This window comes from Rhea americana, unplaced genomic scaffold (assembly GCF_003343005.1).
Source record: "Rhea americana isolate MKP2758 unplaced genomic scaffold, rheAme1 scaffold_218, whole genome shotgun sequence".
Lineage (NCBI taxonomy): Eukaryota > Metazoa > Chordata > Aves > Rheiformes > Rheidae > Rhea > Rhea americana.
In genome coordinates this window covers 1348327-1365444 of record NW_028186321.1, presented here as the reverse complement: position 1 = coordinate 1365444, position 17118 = coordinate 1348327, and the positions used below count along the sequence as shown (strand labels likewise).

The 17118-nt window shown below is 35.5% G+C and overlaps 1 protein-coding gene across 1 annotated transcript in view; it reads left to right on the top strand.

Moving 5' to 3' along the window:
* Positions 1-15849, top strand: part of INPP5F (inositol polyphosphate-5-phosphatase F) — a 45937-nt gene extending 30088 nt beyond the window's left edge. Inside the window, exons 11-20 of the mRNA XM_085305277.1 lie at positions 553-630; positions 1435-1555; positions 3887-4015; positions 5480-5597; positions 6137-6335; positions 7386-7457; positions 7551-7624; positions 8651-8779; positions 9505-9592; positions 13219-15849. Of these exons, the coding sequence (XP_085161403.1) occupies positions 553-630; positions 1435-1555; positions 3887-4015; positions 5480-5597; positions 6137-6335; positions 7386-7457; positions 7551-7624; positions 8651-8779; positions 9505-9592; positions 13219-14350 (2140 nt within the window). The 3' untranslated portion in view covers positions 14351-15849. The remainder of the gene's footprint in view (positions 1-552; positions 631-1434; positions 1556-3886; positions 4016-5479; positions 5598-6136; positions 6336-7385; positions 7458-7550; positions 7625-8650; positions 8780-9504; positions 9593-13218) is intronic.
* The last annotated feature ends 1269 nt before the right edge of the window (positions 15850-17118 follow it).

Genomic DNA, 17118 nt, shown 5'->3' with positions numbered 1-17118 from the left:
TAGTTAAATATTCCTAGAATCTTGTTCTGAGCAGTAGGRAAGGGATCTCTGTCCCTTTCCAAAACTAGGCTAAGCAAATAGGTATATATGCATAGCTGACTAATTTTGAAGAATGGCTGTATGAGATGAAAAGCCATATACCAAGCTTTGGCCACTCCTAGATGCATCTTAGATGCAGATGATGGGAGATCTGAGAAGAGAGGAATGCAAAGCTTCTATCGTTCTTCAGTTTGCTCTGCTTGTGCTTTCTTAAATGTCAAACTAGAAGTTTTCTCTGCTATCTTCTTGTACTAATTATAGGTTAATTCAAGAATTAATGCAAATTCTTGAACTTACAGACTCTCTAGTCTCAGATTTAAGTGTATATCTGTACTTTAAGTAATAGCCAATATTCAGAGCTATTTTAAATATTTCAATCTTTGTTGCCTGAGAGAATGTCTGTTTTTCTCACTTAGCTGAAAACCTATTTATTCCTAATAAAATTAATGATTTTCTTTTTTAAAACAACACTACCTTAGTTCAAACTAATTTCTGTGAAATTCTGTGTTTTAGCCGAGGAATGAAGTTTGAAAATGTGCAGACATTGACTGATGCCATTCRTGATATTATTCTTGACATGAAGTGGTGCTGGTAGGTACTTACTGTTTTCAGACTACTATGGAATATTTTTAGGAAAAACTAAAATAATATATATTCGRAGGCCTTGTTTGTCAAAACTGATCRTCTTTTATGTGCCTCTCTTGGTGCCTGGTTAGCCCATCAGCACTTCACATTCTGTGTTCTGAAGTATTTTTGTTCTATATACCTAACAGCAAAATCCTCAGATGCTCTTTTCTGCCTCAGGTTTACTGCCTTTAACTCTTCTAGCTTTTCTTATTTTTAATGTAAAATATTTTGCAGTTGATGACCTACAAACTCCAACCTTACTGTTGAAACCCACAGGCATTCTTGACCTTTAATTTGTACTGATTAAAGTTCATGTATTCTGGGGAGATATATATGGTTGTAGTTGTTTCATCAAATTACTGTATATTGTTCCATATGTTCTGTGTGAGTGAAATGTCCCTGTCAAATTACTTTCTATTTCCTGTTTTGATGGTCGAGTTTTAAATATCTTTTCTCTCTTGAAATCTGTAGTTACATATGTATCAATTGAATTCAACATGTGGTTATATCTAATATCAAGCTTATGGTCCAAGTAAGCTGTGTTTGGGTATCTAGGTGAGACTAGAGAGATGTGGCCTTAAAGAATAAGGATAGGTGGGAACAGAAATAGCTAATTCTGAAGAGTGTAGCTAGGATGAAGAATGATACTAGAAATAACACTACATTTGTAAGAATTTTTAATTTCTACTTTTTACTGTTTGTAGAASCTGATAAATTACACTTGATCTAACATATCTTAGTACAACTTCATYCTTTTTCTCTTGAAAGGGTTGATCAAGCTGGTGTTATTTGTAAACAGGAAGGAATTTTCCGAGTGAACTGCATGGACTGTCTGGATCGCACCAATGTGGTACAGGCTGCTATTGCAAGAGTGGTCATGGAGCAGCAGGCATGTATAGCTAATAAAATTGTTAAAGTTCTAGATGCCTCAGAACTTAATGATTATTCATAGGTACATTAAAAAAAAAACACACAAAAAAAMCCCTTTTTTGTTCAAATAATCCTAAACTAGCCTATTGTGGTGGGGATTTTCCCAAACTGGGGAACTGTGAAGCTGAGAAAGTAGAATGTACAGCTAGAATAAATCATTTTTAAACTAATACTTAGTCATTCCTTTCAGAGAAGAAAGGTCTGTCTCTCTTAATCCTGGAGATGATTCTTCTGTTACAATTAATTCATTTAACAGAAAAGCTGCATGACAGTATAAAGTTAATACCCTTTTGCTCCTAACATCCCCTGCCCCCCCGAATCAATATGAAAGAACTAAAATCTAACTGGATTCAGCTTTTTGTAAAGCTAGATGCTATTTTAGGTGCTTAAAGTGAAATACACTGTAGTGCAGCAAATTGGGGGATTTGTTGTCTCTTCTGTGTATAGAGGAACAATTAATTCATGATGTATGAGGTAACTAACTACTGTGTTCTGGAACAGCAGTCCCTGCATAGAGAAAGCATTTCCAAAGAGACTGAAAGTGCTCCCACTTTTTCTTTCTTCCTCCTCCTTCCTCACCATAGATCCGTCTTTTAACAAGTTTGATATGTGCTTTCTGTCACCTCAGTGATTATTAGTTTTCCCAGTAAGGACATAATAGTATTTGAAACTTTGAAGCTCCAGTTACAGCCCAGCATGAAATGGACAAACTTGCATATGCTTGGGGTAAAGGATAAGCCATAGGGCAGGGTCTTTGTATGAATAAAGAAAAAGAATTAACAGTTCTGTTGTATCTGGCAGTTCCTGTTTGTCATCTGTGGTTTGAACTCCTAATGTAAAAATCCTGTTCTACAATAATGACTGGGATTTTGGTTTTTACATCCTTCCCCCACCTCAACTTTTCTGTCTATGGGCAGTCTTTCCGACGTGAGAGTTGTATAGCTTATGTAGAGGGCTACAGTAGTCACTGCTGTAGTACTAGATCAGAAAAAGTGTGCTACATTGTTCCCAGTTTATAGCTAAAGTACTTCAGAATGAATTCATAATTCAGAAATGCCCTAAGCTTTATAAAAAGTGACTGACAAGAAGTGAAATATTTAGTTAAATGCATGCTTGTCCTTGCATTTGCTGGGAACTGTGATGTGTTTTCTTCCTGCTGAGAGCTTGATAGTGTTTGCAGAGTTGAATAGCCTTGTATAAGTTACCTTACAAATAATGTGTGAATATTTTTTAAAGTTGCTATTTTAATGTAAACTTTGCTTCTGAATTAACCCAAGTTATTGCTACAGACAGCCTAAAATGTAGTGACTGCACTACAGTTACTCGAGCATTTACTTCAGAATGGGAAGTTGTACTATCTTACCAATTAATTTGGTGGGAAAAGGCTTAAGTTCGTATAATACCCGAGACTTCTCTTGGAAAAACTTAAGTACTGGTTGTTTTGAATAGTTATACGTCTTCCTTTCAGTATCAGTGTTAAGCAGTAACTGTCCAAAATGCACAAATATTAGTAATAAACATAACTAATAACATGAGCAAAAGATGAAGTCTATATAGTGTGCTTGTTCTTGTGACTAGAAGGAAAGAATCCATTTCCTTATTTTTAGACCTTTAAGGTTATGAAAGCCTTTKTTCTTAGTTATTTATGTTTCATTGATCTTGCTTTTTTACAAGCTGCATTTTTAATCTGACATTCTAATCAATGGCATGGTGCTGTTAGTTAAAAAGGTGTAAATTGACTATTAGCCTTAATCTTTTAAGGGTTAAGTTRACCAATAGCAAGTTAACGATGAGCCATACTGTCAGAGTTTCTCAGTTGTAAGTGTTGAAGTATGCACTTTTTTCAACCTAGAAAAGAAATCTTGCTGCTTTTTTCTAAGTGTAAAATTGAAGCTCCTTGCTTTACAATGAAAGAAATTGTGACACAAGACTGTAGCATGGATGACACAGCTTGAACAAGTTAGAGTTGAGGTCTGTTTTTTGATGGTTCCCTGTAGAAAACTGAAGCATTTCTTTTATTTTGAGTCATCTAGAATAACTTGTTTTCCTTCAGCTAATTTTTTGAAGATGTATTGAATATAAAAGTAGAAATTTATTACTACTACTTCCARTGGGGATTCTTATGATGTTTAACAATGAACTTCCTCTCATAGCGAGCAGGATGGGCTCCTCTTTTTTCTCAATTGTTAAGTTTTAAATAGTCTTAAACTAGCAGCAGTTGAAACTGTTTATCAAGTACTGATGTTAAGAATGACTTTATCTTGAACCTTATGTTACTATCAAATTCCAGCTCAAAAAACTGGGTGTGATGCCACCAGAACAGCCTTTGCCAGTGAAATGCAACAGAATTTACCAGATAATATGGGCAAACAATGGAGATGCCATAAGTCGGCAATATGCTGGCACAGCAGCTTTAAAGGTAGAGTGTTATCCATTATGATGTTGAATAGCTTGTTATATAACGGCTTTTATGACCAGTAAAGAACTGTGTACGTAGCAAAATTAGCCATGTATTCGGCTTGCTTGTTCTTGGAGACGTGAGGCCTTTCGATAAGAGAACATTTTGTGTCAGACCTCGTGCACATGAAGGAAAGACTTGAGTGGCAAGCTCTGCCATGACAGTGTTGGCTAGACTTAATTTTGTTTTATGTCTAGATACAAAATAGTTGAGCTAAGAGTTAAGATCTATAAGCATTTAAGCATTACTGCGCTTAAGTTTACACACAGTAGTTGCAGTTTTGTCGAGTCCTTTAAAGGACTTAAAAGTGGGCTATGTAGGTAGATGTGTGGATATTGACTAGTTTAGTTATTTTATTAGTTGTAGTACAGTCTACCAAGATCAGAAATTTGATGTGAAGCTGCTTGTGGATCTAGTGATCTCTGAAAAGCCATAGGCTTATGAGCTACTTTCTCTGTTTATAGTCACTGTTGGAACAGTCTTAGTTTTCCCAGTAGTTGATGTTGGAAAAACCRGTATACTGGAAGTGCTTGAGACCTGAATCTTTTCTTCCTCTCCCCACTGAACTTTGGTTAGTCTATTTCACTGCTGTTCCTTGCAGATAATCAAAACAACTCGACATACGTGTATTTGACTCTAAATCTGGAACACAGAGCTTCAGTTTTATAGACTTAAATTTTCAGCTTGGAGATTTTTATATTCACTAATGATGTCAACAAATTAAATTGTTTTCACTTTAGTTTCAAATTTAACACTTGAATTTTCAATTTATTTTAATTTGAAAATGAAATACACTTGCAATGTGTTTAATTCTAGTTGGCATGGCTTTTAGAGCTGCTCTGAGCCAATACTACCTGGCTCTTCTGGTCTGAAACTCTCAAGATCCTCTAGTGAGGTGACTGCCTTCTTTCTTAATTCAAATTCTAGGCCTCCTGTGGCCTGGAAACTTTGTTTCAGAAGTTATGTGGATATGTACTATCAGAAATGCAATCTTTCTTCAGGATGTTATACTTGTTTTGGTAGCAGAAGCAAAAAAGATGCAAGCCTTCCTTCAATAATCTCTAATCTTCTTCAATGAGCCAATACTGTTTTTAAATATAGGACAAAAATAACCGAGGTGTTCAGACATTCCAACCTGATGCCTTAAATGTTTCTCTTTAATCCTAGTTGGTGTATATGTCCAAATTTTTTTTAGGATATTGGATAGAATCCTAGGTCTATCAAAAGCATAAGATGCTCTGTAGAGTCAAACATACCATGAAAAATAAAGGTTCTTTTGAAAATGTATTTTAAGCTTTTATATGAAAGAGTTACTTGAACTTTTTGAGTAGTCATCTGTTCAGTTCTGAGTTTCAAAATACCAAAGCTTTTGAGAGCAGACTGCTGCTTCAAAGTTCTGCATGATTTAAATGTCTTGTGCAACAGGGTGACTTCACAAGGACTGGTGAAAGAAAGCTGGCAGGAGTAATGAAGGATGGAGTAAATTCTGCAAACAGATACTACTTGAATCGTTTCAGGGATGCTTATAGGCAAGCAGTCATAGGTAAGAGTAAAATGCCATCAAGTTTATTAAAATCATCTTGGCTTTGTCTTTTGACTGCTCTCTGAAGTGCGCTAAATGTGTATATACTGTTTGAGTCTATCCAGTGGGCACCACATAGAACAGTGATTTATTATGTGGAGATTAAACACCAGTCAGTTCAGTGGAATTATATGTAGTGTAGATTAGTGCAGAATTTGTTCATAAGTTGTTATRCTATTAAATGTCATATGTTCTGTCATATGTAAAGCATATGTTCTGCTTTACGTAGTCAAGTTTATGTAGCGTAGTTTGTAAAGGTTTCATATCATAAGATTTTTTTTTTATTATGTCTGGTTGAGCTTTCTGTATAGAATGTTGGTTGAAATTGCAAGCTTAGTAAGTATAATACTGCCTTTCAGTGAAACAAGAGTTTGATTCTCCATACTGTACTGCTTTAAGAACCATTCTGAAGGCATCTGCAAATTAATCAGACTGCTGTTGTATATCTTATTTCTAATTGTTGTCTTTTCTTTATTAATATCTTGCTTCTCTTAATCTAGATTTGATGCAGGGTATCCCTGTAACGGAGGATCTTTACTCCATATTTACAAAAGAAAAAGAGCATGAAGCCTTGCATAAGGAGAATGTGAGAAGTCATCAGGAACTGATCAGCCAACTGTTGCAGAGTTACATGAAACTGCTTTTACCAGATGATGAAAAATTTCATGGAGGATGGGCACTTATTGACTGTGATCCAAGGTTTGTTGAATAAAGTCATAACCAATAAACTGCCAGCACGACACTTCCGTTACTACTGATATTTTAAATGAGTAGTCTTAATTTGCTTTAATAGCTGGTATGTTAAACATGATACAAATGGGCAGTTTTGTGGAATGACTGACTTCTTGAAGGATTTGAATAATTGCGCTGAAAACATGCGAGAAGTTAAGTGTAGTCAAGGTCTTCCAAAATAAACTTTTTCAAAATGCCATAAAAATGGTGCATAAAGGAGTTAATTTTGAGAAATTGTCTGATTATGCATCCATTTACTTAATATTGCCAAACTGTGATGGATAGAAGGAGAACTTTTCACCACTCTTAACCCTAAAAGAGGTTGCTGTCCTTATTGCTTTATAGGGGAAGTGTAACTTGACTGCAAAGCCATATCTTATTAGATTAAATTTTTGTCTAGTGGATCTGCAATATGAAAGCCGAGAGTTCTCTTCATGAAAAGTAGTGAGTACAAGCTGTAATTTCATTGATAATCACTTTATCAAGTTTAGAGTACACTAACTTGTACAAGAAAATGGTTAAGTCTTCTGCAGATCAAACTTCAGTATCTAATCCTGTGAAGGATACTTGCACACACAACTCATCGTATGAATTGAGTCTAATCATTCTTTCTTCCCTTCACTTTTTGGAGATATAAAAAATACTGAACTATTGCTGACTTGATCTTAAATTCGATATCTGTATATTATTTAAACTATTAAGTATCTCTAGAGCTAGGAGAATATTACCATGTGCATGAGTCCTGCTTACACTATGGCAAGTTTAACTTTGACAAAATGGTTTTGGTTTACTAATAGTGTTGTATACCAAAAATTTAGTGGGTCAGTCTATAGTCGATGAAAACTTCAATGTACAAGCTATGGACAGATAGCRTCACAGCAGATAGGGTACCAAAATTGAAGCCTTTTGTTGTAAGGTACCTTTAATTGTCAAAGTGTCCCCAAAATATGCTGAATACAACAATTACAGTTGTACCAATACCCCCTGCTGTGTATTGACTTTTTTCTTCTTTCTTAGTCTCATTGATGCCACTCATAAAGATGTGGATGTTCTGCTGTTACTTTCTAATTCTGCCTACTATGTGGCCTAGTAAGTTACAATTGCTCTTACCCTGTGAAATTCACTGTGAGTTGTTGTGTTCTGGATTAGCACCAAGCATTAACTCTGACTCTTTTATTCTAGCTATGATGACGAAATCGACAAGGTGAATCAGTACCAAAGGCTAAGCCTTGATGCTTTGGAAAAAATAGAGATAGGTGAGAGCTGAGTCACTGTGTATCTCTGTTTCCTTAGGTGCTCTTAACAAAAGCTTAACAAAAGCAGTTAGCCAAAACATTCTGCATGATACACTGAAACATAAAGCCTCAACACACTGCATATCTCCTGTGTAGTCTACTGTAGCTAGAAATGTCTTGYTGTTAACAACTACCAAGCGCGAGCCTGTGTGTTCTCTCACAGTCATGACTCTGTCAGAATGCCTTCTGGTACTGCTTGAAATGGAAACTCTGACACCTGATAGGTTTCTAAAAATGTTCCCTTGTTCAAACTCTTCTAAACACTTTAATCAAAATCAATCTAAATATTTATCAAATTAGAGTAACAATTTGATCAGTGTAGTCACAGGTATGCATGTATGATATACAGGTGCTCTGATCCATACAGAGTAGACAGTTCTGAGTAAAACTTAGATTGTTCTACAGCTTTTAAAAAATTCTTTAGCCAGGTCTAAGTTTCACTACAGTGACTGCACTTTATTTTTCAAAATTAAAACAAAAATTAGCAGTTTGAGAGAGATTCCCTAGCTTGAGTGGGAATACACATAAACCCACCTATTTTTTGGCTTTAACAAACTCACTGTAAGTGTGCTTTAAGGGGTGTGTGTGCATGATTTAACAGTCAGAACTGTGCWGCAAAGAAAAGCCATTTATAACTAGAAACATGCTATTATGAAATCATCTTGTTATGCTGATTAATTTGATTAAAGAGTATAAATAACATCCACTGGTTAAATCTCGCATTTTCMACTTATGGTACAGTTAAAGTAGGTGTGATACTTGTTTCTATTGCTAAAGCAAAAGCTTTTCAGTTGGAGAAGGGAGGGAATTCTGCCCTCTCTTCCCCCATGTCCAGTCCTCCCCAATTTCATTACAGATTTGCAGTTCCTTAGAATTCAGTGGAAAGATCTGTCTCACTTTATTGTGAACTAATAGCCTGAGTTACAGAAACATCTAAACCAAATACTTTATCAAAAATCATTTCTACCTTTCTGGTTTATTTCTCAGGACCTGAGCCTACTCTCTTTGGCAAACCCAAGTTCTCTTGCATGAGGTTGCATTACAAATACAAAGAAACAAGTGGGTATTTTCACACCCTTAGAGCTGTGGTACGCAACCCTGAAGAAGATGGAAAAGGTTTGTTTCATACATGAAAGCTTTATAGTTGAAAGTTTACTTGATATACTAACACTTATTTCTATATAAACACTGTTTTCTATGATTCTTGGAGTAACTTCTAAAGATAAATTTTAATACAACCCACTTCTCTGTGAGAAGAAATGTATGTATGTAGCTTCTTATGTGAACACTAAACTACTGCTATTTTTGTATACAAAGAAACATACAGTTCAGATGGTTTTAAAGCAATATTTTTCTATGTAAGAGCTGGACACTGGAGTGTGTTTTTTTTTTTTTTTTTTTTTTTTGCTCGAAAACCTGCTAAAATACACTTAAATCCATTTCTTCCGTCCTAGGAACTTATTTAGTGAAATCAATAACTAGAGATGTCTTGCTTCTTGCTTAACTAAATTAAGTGAATACTAATAGGAGAAAAATCACTTACCTAGAGCACTGAGGTTTGTAAACAAGGATTAGAATAAACAATTCATATTTTGTTGGTTCTCACTTCCAAGATATCTTTTGAGGAGAGAATTCACTTATATCCAGTTTTTAGGGTTTAATGAGAATCTTTTCTTAAGCTTATTTAATAAGATTTTAAATTTGAATTGTAACTTCTGGGATTCAACTATTAGAGGAAAAATAAAACATTTCATTAAGTGACAAAATAGTCTAATTTTAGATTTCAAAATAAAAGATTTTAGGCTTTCTAAGAGTCTGACAGGCTGCTAATTGGATTTCAGACACTCTTCAGTGCATTGCAGAAATGCTGCGAATCACAAAGCAAGCAATGGGATTAGATGTGCCCATTATTGAGAAAAAGCTGGAGAGGTGAGTACTTAAGTGATGTGACTGTGTCCCACTTTTCCTCTCTTCTCAGTGGTTACCATTTCATAGTAAGTCATGCATGATATGTCTACCTGAAACTGTTCTGTTTCCTAGCTATTGTGTTAAGAATTACTTTTTATACTGTTTTTGATAAGTCGTCTGCAGGGGTTTATCTAAAAGTATAAGAAAGAATATTATTTTTCATTGATTTCCATGTACTAAGGCTCAGGCAGCCTTTGTACATGTGGGCTTACATATGAACAACATATATTCACTATGAAATGCAAGTGACACTGTAAGTTACATGGTTTGATTAGTCTGTCAAGTCTAATTTGTCCTGTCTGAATTTATTAATCTGTCTTACTAGCTCTGTAGTAAGAATTCAGCCTGTGAAATAAATCTGGTTTGGAGTATTTTGCAGTTGAGTATTTAGCAAAACAAGATAGCATTGCAGGTCTTATGTGAAAACATACATAGAAGCTGAGGTGATATTCAGCTCTTATTTAAGAAAACCTTATCGTGTATCAGTGGACAGAGTATTTCTCAATGTGGAGTTAGTAGTTTTGTGTGTGTGTGTTTTTTTTTTTGAGATTGGACTTATTTATGAACCTACAAAATGGAAAAAGTCTTCAGTATCTTGCTGAAGAATGTATGAGTGAAAATAGTAGAATACAGTAGCATACAGGAATGTAATGATGCCAGTACTTAGTAAATATAGTAAGTACAWAAACTTCACAGAATTACAAAGGTTTTGGTTTTATTGTTTATTTCATCAGATAAATGCAAGAGTTGTGGTATGAAGTTTTAAAAGCAGAAATGGAGAATGTTTCCTTTCCAAGAAAAGAAAGAAACATTCTTGTGCCTCTGATCTAGTCTTATGTCTGCCATGGCTGGAAGTTAAACATCCTTGTATGTGTCRGTCAGAATGAGCACACAAGCTTATGCAATGCAAGGCCATTAAGAAAAGAGGGCATGTGAAAGCTCAGTTGACAATTAAGAATACTTACTAGAATTTTTGTAGGCAGTGCTCTGCCCCATGTCTAAAGTACAAAACTTGCATGGGAACTGTAGTGTTTTGGTTTTTTTGGACCATGAACCAAACAGTGTCAGTGGATTCTGTATGTAGCAGCTGGTAACTGGAGTAGCCTTTCCCTCCCCCTTACAAACTGTCAACAATTTTATTTATGTTCTTATACATTCTCCGGAATGTCCCTCTTACTGCTTTGTCACCTAACAGTGCAAGTGTGTGTTACGTGACTGSCATTATGTAGCAATATTGCAAATGATGAGCACAAGTATGACAAGTAAGGAGTTGCCACAGGGCAAGACTTAATGTTTGTATTTTAACTGTGGTGGCTCGTAATTTGTGGGATTTCTTTGATTTGTACATATTCTATATTCATTTTATTTACTGCAAAATGAATATTGTGGTTGATTGGGAGGAGGCTGGTATGCTGAATCTCCTTTGCTACCCATGCTTGGGACACTTACTATGACTTGAGGGAAAAATGCAATGATTTCATATTATTTGCTTAAAGATATTTGTATTTGACAAAGTTTAGTCTAAATTCAGTGGTCATGAAAATATGCCATGTAAAAGGCGGTATCTTTTGGGGTCAAAACTGATATTTATTGGATAAGCTTTACATTGAAAGGACTTCCAGGACACTTACTTGTATGGGAGTTCCTGAGAACAGGCCTTTTGACAGGTACAGACTGGTACAGGATTAAAAACAATGTAGTTTAATCACCAAAAAACTTACCATTATCTTAAGTTTAATCCTTAAGACAAAACAGGTCCTTCAATCTCTGTTCTCAAAATGCTGTTATCTTTTCAGCTTGTTTATATGTATTCAATAAATACTTAGTAATCTTTATGGTTAAATTTTAGTAGTCTTTCTTATTTTAGAGGATAGCTGGTAAGTGCTGTTTCTCAGTGAATGAGAAGGAAGTTTGTCAGAGTATTTCACTCTGGAATATTTAATATTGGAGAGAGCAGAACAGGAGCACAAGGTAACTTTGGGAAGATGATGTTCCCCATAGACAGGAGGTAGCTCAGTACTGGGTATTCCTCCTCCCTCCCTCCCACCTCCAATAAAAAAATGTAGAAGTAGTTTTAAAACTACAGAAAACTGTAGTTCAAGGTGTGTTCTGGATGATTTCTCTTTGGAAGGATGATTTCAGCTTAATTGTTTACCCAGCGTCCAGTCAAATTTCCTCGTGAGCTTTCTTCTAACACAGGATGACAGCCATATAAGACTTCAGGAAGGCAAATATGAAGGTTTAGTCTGGGAAGAAATTTTCGGCTCCACTGGTGAGGAATCCTAAGGCTCCAGTGCTAATGAAGATGCAGTAGACATAATTGCTCCTGAAATAATAACATGAGGAAAAATCTAAAAGGATTTAAAGTAAAAGTCTATGGTAGACATGAACAGAGAAGAGAAGGTGACTTGTAGGCAGTACTACTGATAACTAGCAAGGCTTATTTGTAGTCAATGGAAGCTTCAGAAACTTACTTGACTCTGCATGTTTCTTGAGGCTAGAGAATGGTGCTATTGCTAGTGTATTTGGACATGAATAAAGAACGTGAGCAGAAAGATAGGTGAAAACATAGATAAATAGTGGTGATGAAGCAAGCGGAAATGCTCTTTTCTTGCAACCTCTGATCTGTTGAGAATGTATTTTTTTTCTAGCAGTTCTGTAGCATACAATAAAAAGATAATGATGTTGAATAACAGAACAATTTCCATCATGAAACTCTCAGTAATTTGTGGGTTTTTTTGTTTGTTTGTTTATTTTTGGCCAGTAATCTTTTTGGCATGGGGGGAGTTTTTTTTTTTTGGGGGGGGGGTTGTTACTAAAACAGCTCAAAAACCAAAACATTGGTATTGAATGCCCCACCCACCAAAAAAACCCTCCAAAGCTAATTAGTTCTATTTTAAAAGTTAAGTTCACTGTCCCTAACTAACTTAAATGGAAGTAAGCCATATATGTAAATATTGGAGAGGTGTTAACACTGAGGAATGAAGAAAAGGAAAGTTAGCCAAAGTTTAGCAGATGCTTTACCGGTTGATATGTAACATGTCCCATGGACCCTTCCAATTCAGACTGCATAAGCTACTAAAAAGTGTATTGTGTAGCACAAATATAAGTTGACAAGGGAAAACTATTAGGGCAATGTTTCAACTACTTTTCCCTTGCATTGATCACTGTGCCACTTTCAGTTTCTCTTTCAGGCTGAGTAGAAAGTGTAACAACAGTTTTTGCTTTTTTACAGGCACTATAGATTGTGAATATTTACTATATCTGGACACTGAGTACAACATAAATATTTATAACCTTGGTATTATTATTTTTTATATATATTTTTATATATATATATAAGAAAAGACCATTTTTGTTTAAAAAAATGTCTGCATGAGCTTTTCATCTTGTTTTAACTAAAATTCTCTATTTTCTTCTTATTGTACCCAACTAAGCGAATTAAAATATGATAATGAAAGGAAAAGATGTAGTTAATAAAATGTCCATCTTATGAAACTAGATGATGGAAGGTGGTGAATACTTGGTGTTTTATAAATGAAACTGCTTTGTTAATTGTACATTGGAGATTTTATTTTCTTCCCTAGGAAAAGCAGCAAGCCTCATGAAGACATCATTGGCATTCGGTCTCAGAACAGAGGGTCCCTGGCCCAAGGCAAGAATTACTTACTGAGCAAGTTTTCATCTCTCAATCAGAAAGTAAAGCAAACCAAATCCAATGTAAACATTAGCAATCTTCGGAAGTTAGGTAGCTTTACCAAACCTGAAGTGAAAGTCAATTTTTTAAAACCAAATTTGAAAGTTAATCTTTGGAAATCGGATAGTAGCCTTGAAACTCTAGAGAATCCAGTGGTAGATACTAAAGTCCATACTGAATCTGATATAGAAATATCAGATAATGATTCATTCCATTCAGATGACTTCCTGACTAACTCTAAATCTGATGAGGACAACCAGTTAACTGACTCCCTAGAGAACATAGGACAGACAGACTATGTGCTGCCTAGCTGTGGTATCATTGCTTCAGCTCCCCGATTAGGCAGTCGGTCCCAGTCTATAAGCAGCACTGACATGACYATTAGCATTCATGTTCCATCTGAGATCCATGTCACTCAGGCTAGCACATCTGAATGTGAAGACATACCCATGCCTTCTGCTGACAATGTGGAGATGGAATTTGCTAAACCTATTGATGTGTACTGCCAGAGGTTTGTACATGATGCTCAAAAGATAGCAGATGTTTTAGAGGCTGAGGCTGGCTCTCAAGAGCTCCATCAAATAATAAATCAAACCAGCAATAATACTTCTAAAAAGGCAGAAACTAAGGCTGAAACAACCAGAGACATTCCTTCCAGGCCATCAAAGTTGGATGTACTTTCTTCTGAGCCAGATTCTCAGCTCTTAGCTGTTGATGGGACCTATTCCAGTAAATCTCATAAAAGCCCAGGAGCTGCATCTGGTATAGTTGAGACAGAATTCCATATGACTCCTTCTCCAGCTGACAGTAACAGCAGCAGAGCTGTCTCCCCCTTTGCTAAAATTCGCAGTTCTATGGTCCAAGTTGCTAACATCACACAAGCAGGATTGACTCAAGGGATTAATTTTGCTGTGGCGAAGGTCCAGAAGAGCCCTGTGGAACCAGAAGCTATAAATCAAGTCAAGCAAAAAGAACTGAAAGAAATGTTTATGCAATGCCAGACACGAATAATTCAGATTTAGTTGGTAATTTAGGAAATGCTCTTCTTGTTGTGGCTTTTAATACAATACTAAAAAGATCACATCAAAGCTCACTGTAGCATGAACTGCTACTGAATACTGGGATCAAAAACATATTTTGTTTACAGGAAGTGTGTGATGCAAATGAATTTGGTTCTGACCAAGCTTCAGAATTCCCTTAAGCAGCCGAGACAAAAGGGTAAACCACGTTTGAACAGGTAGCCTAGACACTGGGATTTGTAAGTGCGCTGTCCATCTTAAAAGTGTTGCACAGGTTTCTTTGAGACTAGTTTTGTAGGTTCTGACTTTAATATAGAGTATTTATACTAAAAAGGTGATACTGCACTTCTATGACCTTACTTACCTTGCACTGCACCAGCAAAATAACTGATAAATTTACATTTTATTTATTTTTGGACTAGTATTTTTACTTGTTTCATTGGAAATTTTAGACACAGCTTTCTATGAATTGTGCCTCTACAATGGGAATTGATATATTTTTGTTGTATTTGGGTATGTTAGCCAGGAATTTTTTTCTCCTTTCTGCTATCCTCTTCCTCACTTTCTGGGACACTTAAGGAAAGATCAAGTATACTGATGCAATTTGAAATATCCATGATCCTGCAGTGCAAATTTACTTTGTAGATTTTTTTTTTCTTTTTTCCTTTTTGCTGGATAAGGGGGAAATGGAGTTAACCTCTAATTGTCTTGTCCATGTTAAAGTGATCTTGTTCCCCTTTTCCACTCCTGTCAATCTGTGCTTTTTTTTTGACTCTGTATAAAGCAAGATAGTCAACAGATCTTCAGACAGTGTGGCTCTCTGTGGGAGTGCTATAATGTATGTAGTGGKTTTTTTTGCTATGCTGTATTCTAACTGCCCAGATGCAAAAGCTCAAATAACTTCTTCCAAAACAAGTAAAGTACTGTTCCATAAAATCAGTGTTGACATTGGAGCATAGCTGTCAGAATATCTAATCAAATTCATTACTAACTCAAGCTTTGCATACTTGCTGGCTAAGGCTAACCTTCCACTTGTGCTGGGAATTGGATAACAAACTTACATATGTGTGTGTGTCAAAGGATTTAGTCGTATCTAGATTACTCCATCTTTCCTGGATATGCCTTGCAATGCCATTCTAGTATAGGGCTTTATCCAAAAGCTAGTATTAAGCAGGATCTTACTATGCTGTGGTTCATAACTTTACCCACCATTATAGAGCCAGTGCCTCTGTGTTCTAGTACATGTACTGTAGATAAGCTGCATGTGGTGTTCTAAAAAGTGTCATATTGGTATTACAGTGTATTAAAACTTTTAGTATCTGAAATGATTATCTACTAAATCTGATTGTCTGAAACTTTGATAAACAAGTTTGACTTATTTATTTATTAAAGTGATGTGGTTTGGGGTTTTTTTTGAGTGTCTAAACCTGTGGCTATATTTAAAATACTGTTGTATTTTAATGTAAGCAATATACATATTTTAATAAAAAAGTGAAATCAAATACTATTTGGCACATCATCTTATCAACAAATTTGCATATGCTACTCTAGCTTTTAGGGAGTCAAGTTTAACAGGGTGGTAGTKGTGGGTGTTGTCTTGACTTTTTTCTGACCAAAAGTTAGGGAATGTTTTCATTAATGAAATCTTTAATCACTTTCTAGTGTTGTGCTGCTAGAATCTTAGCCTCAAAAAAAGCAAGTCATAAACACTCATAAATATACTCTTAAATTGTCTAAGTCTTGGTACTTGCAAAACTTCTGGGGAAGGGAGAAGAAATTGCACATCCTTGGGCTGCCTGCCATTATTTTGATGGTAGGAGAAAACTGATCTGTGTAAGTTCTTGCACAGTGAATACCTGCACTCTGAAAGTACTTTTAAAACTTAGATGCAAGACTACAAAGGTATCAGTATCTGACAAGTCATTCCTCTATTCAAAAAAAGCATGGACTTTAAACAATCTGGGGCATATTTTCCAGGCAATTTAATTCTTGATCTCCTGTATTAGTCTGTCTAAGTTAATGTTTGACTTGCAGGTATAATGTCCTTTCACCTTATGAATTATGAAATATTTATGCATACAGTACAGTCTCAAACTACACCAGCATACATTGTACCTTCCTGCAAGCAGCCTTGAGGAAAACTAAGAAAAAAAAACATGTTTTCCAGCTAGGCTGCAATTCTTCTTCTTTTTTTTTTCTTTTCTTTTTTTTTTTAAAAGAAGAATTGACTTGGTTAGTCTTCTTAGGCTTCATTTTTTTTCCCCTATTCATTCAGTTTTCTAGCTTTTATATTTAAGTTGCAGCAAGAAAGCTGAAAATGTGCATATTCACTTTTAAAATATTAAAGAGAAATTAGGACCAAGTGCTTAGAGAAAGGCATCGAACTCATGTTTATCGATTAAACTTATTCTTATGTATTTCCCAGTGAACCTAGGTCCCTTTGCAATAACTTGTTTGCCACATGCTTTTACTTACAGCTGCAGTAGATTAGTTTATCTCAAAATAGTTTTCTGTAAGCAGGCACTTGATGTTGGGGCTAAGATACAAGCAGTCCATGTAAAATGAGCTTATCTGAACTGATTAAGACACTAACAGCTCTTGATTCTTCTAAATATTTTGAAAAGGGCATCRTAAGTCTGTGAAATAGTATCATAAGCTGTCCAGCAAGAATASGCTGATACAAACACTTTCTGTAATTTGTCTTGTCTTCTGCATGACACAGTACAGTAAGAATGACCTTGTTTCACTAAGAAAATACTTGCAAGCTGCAC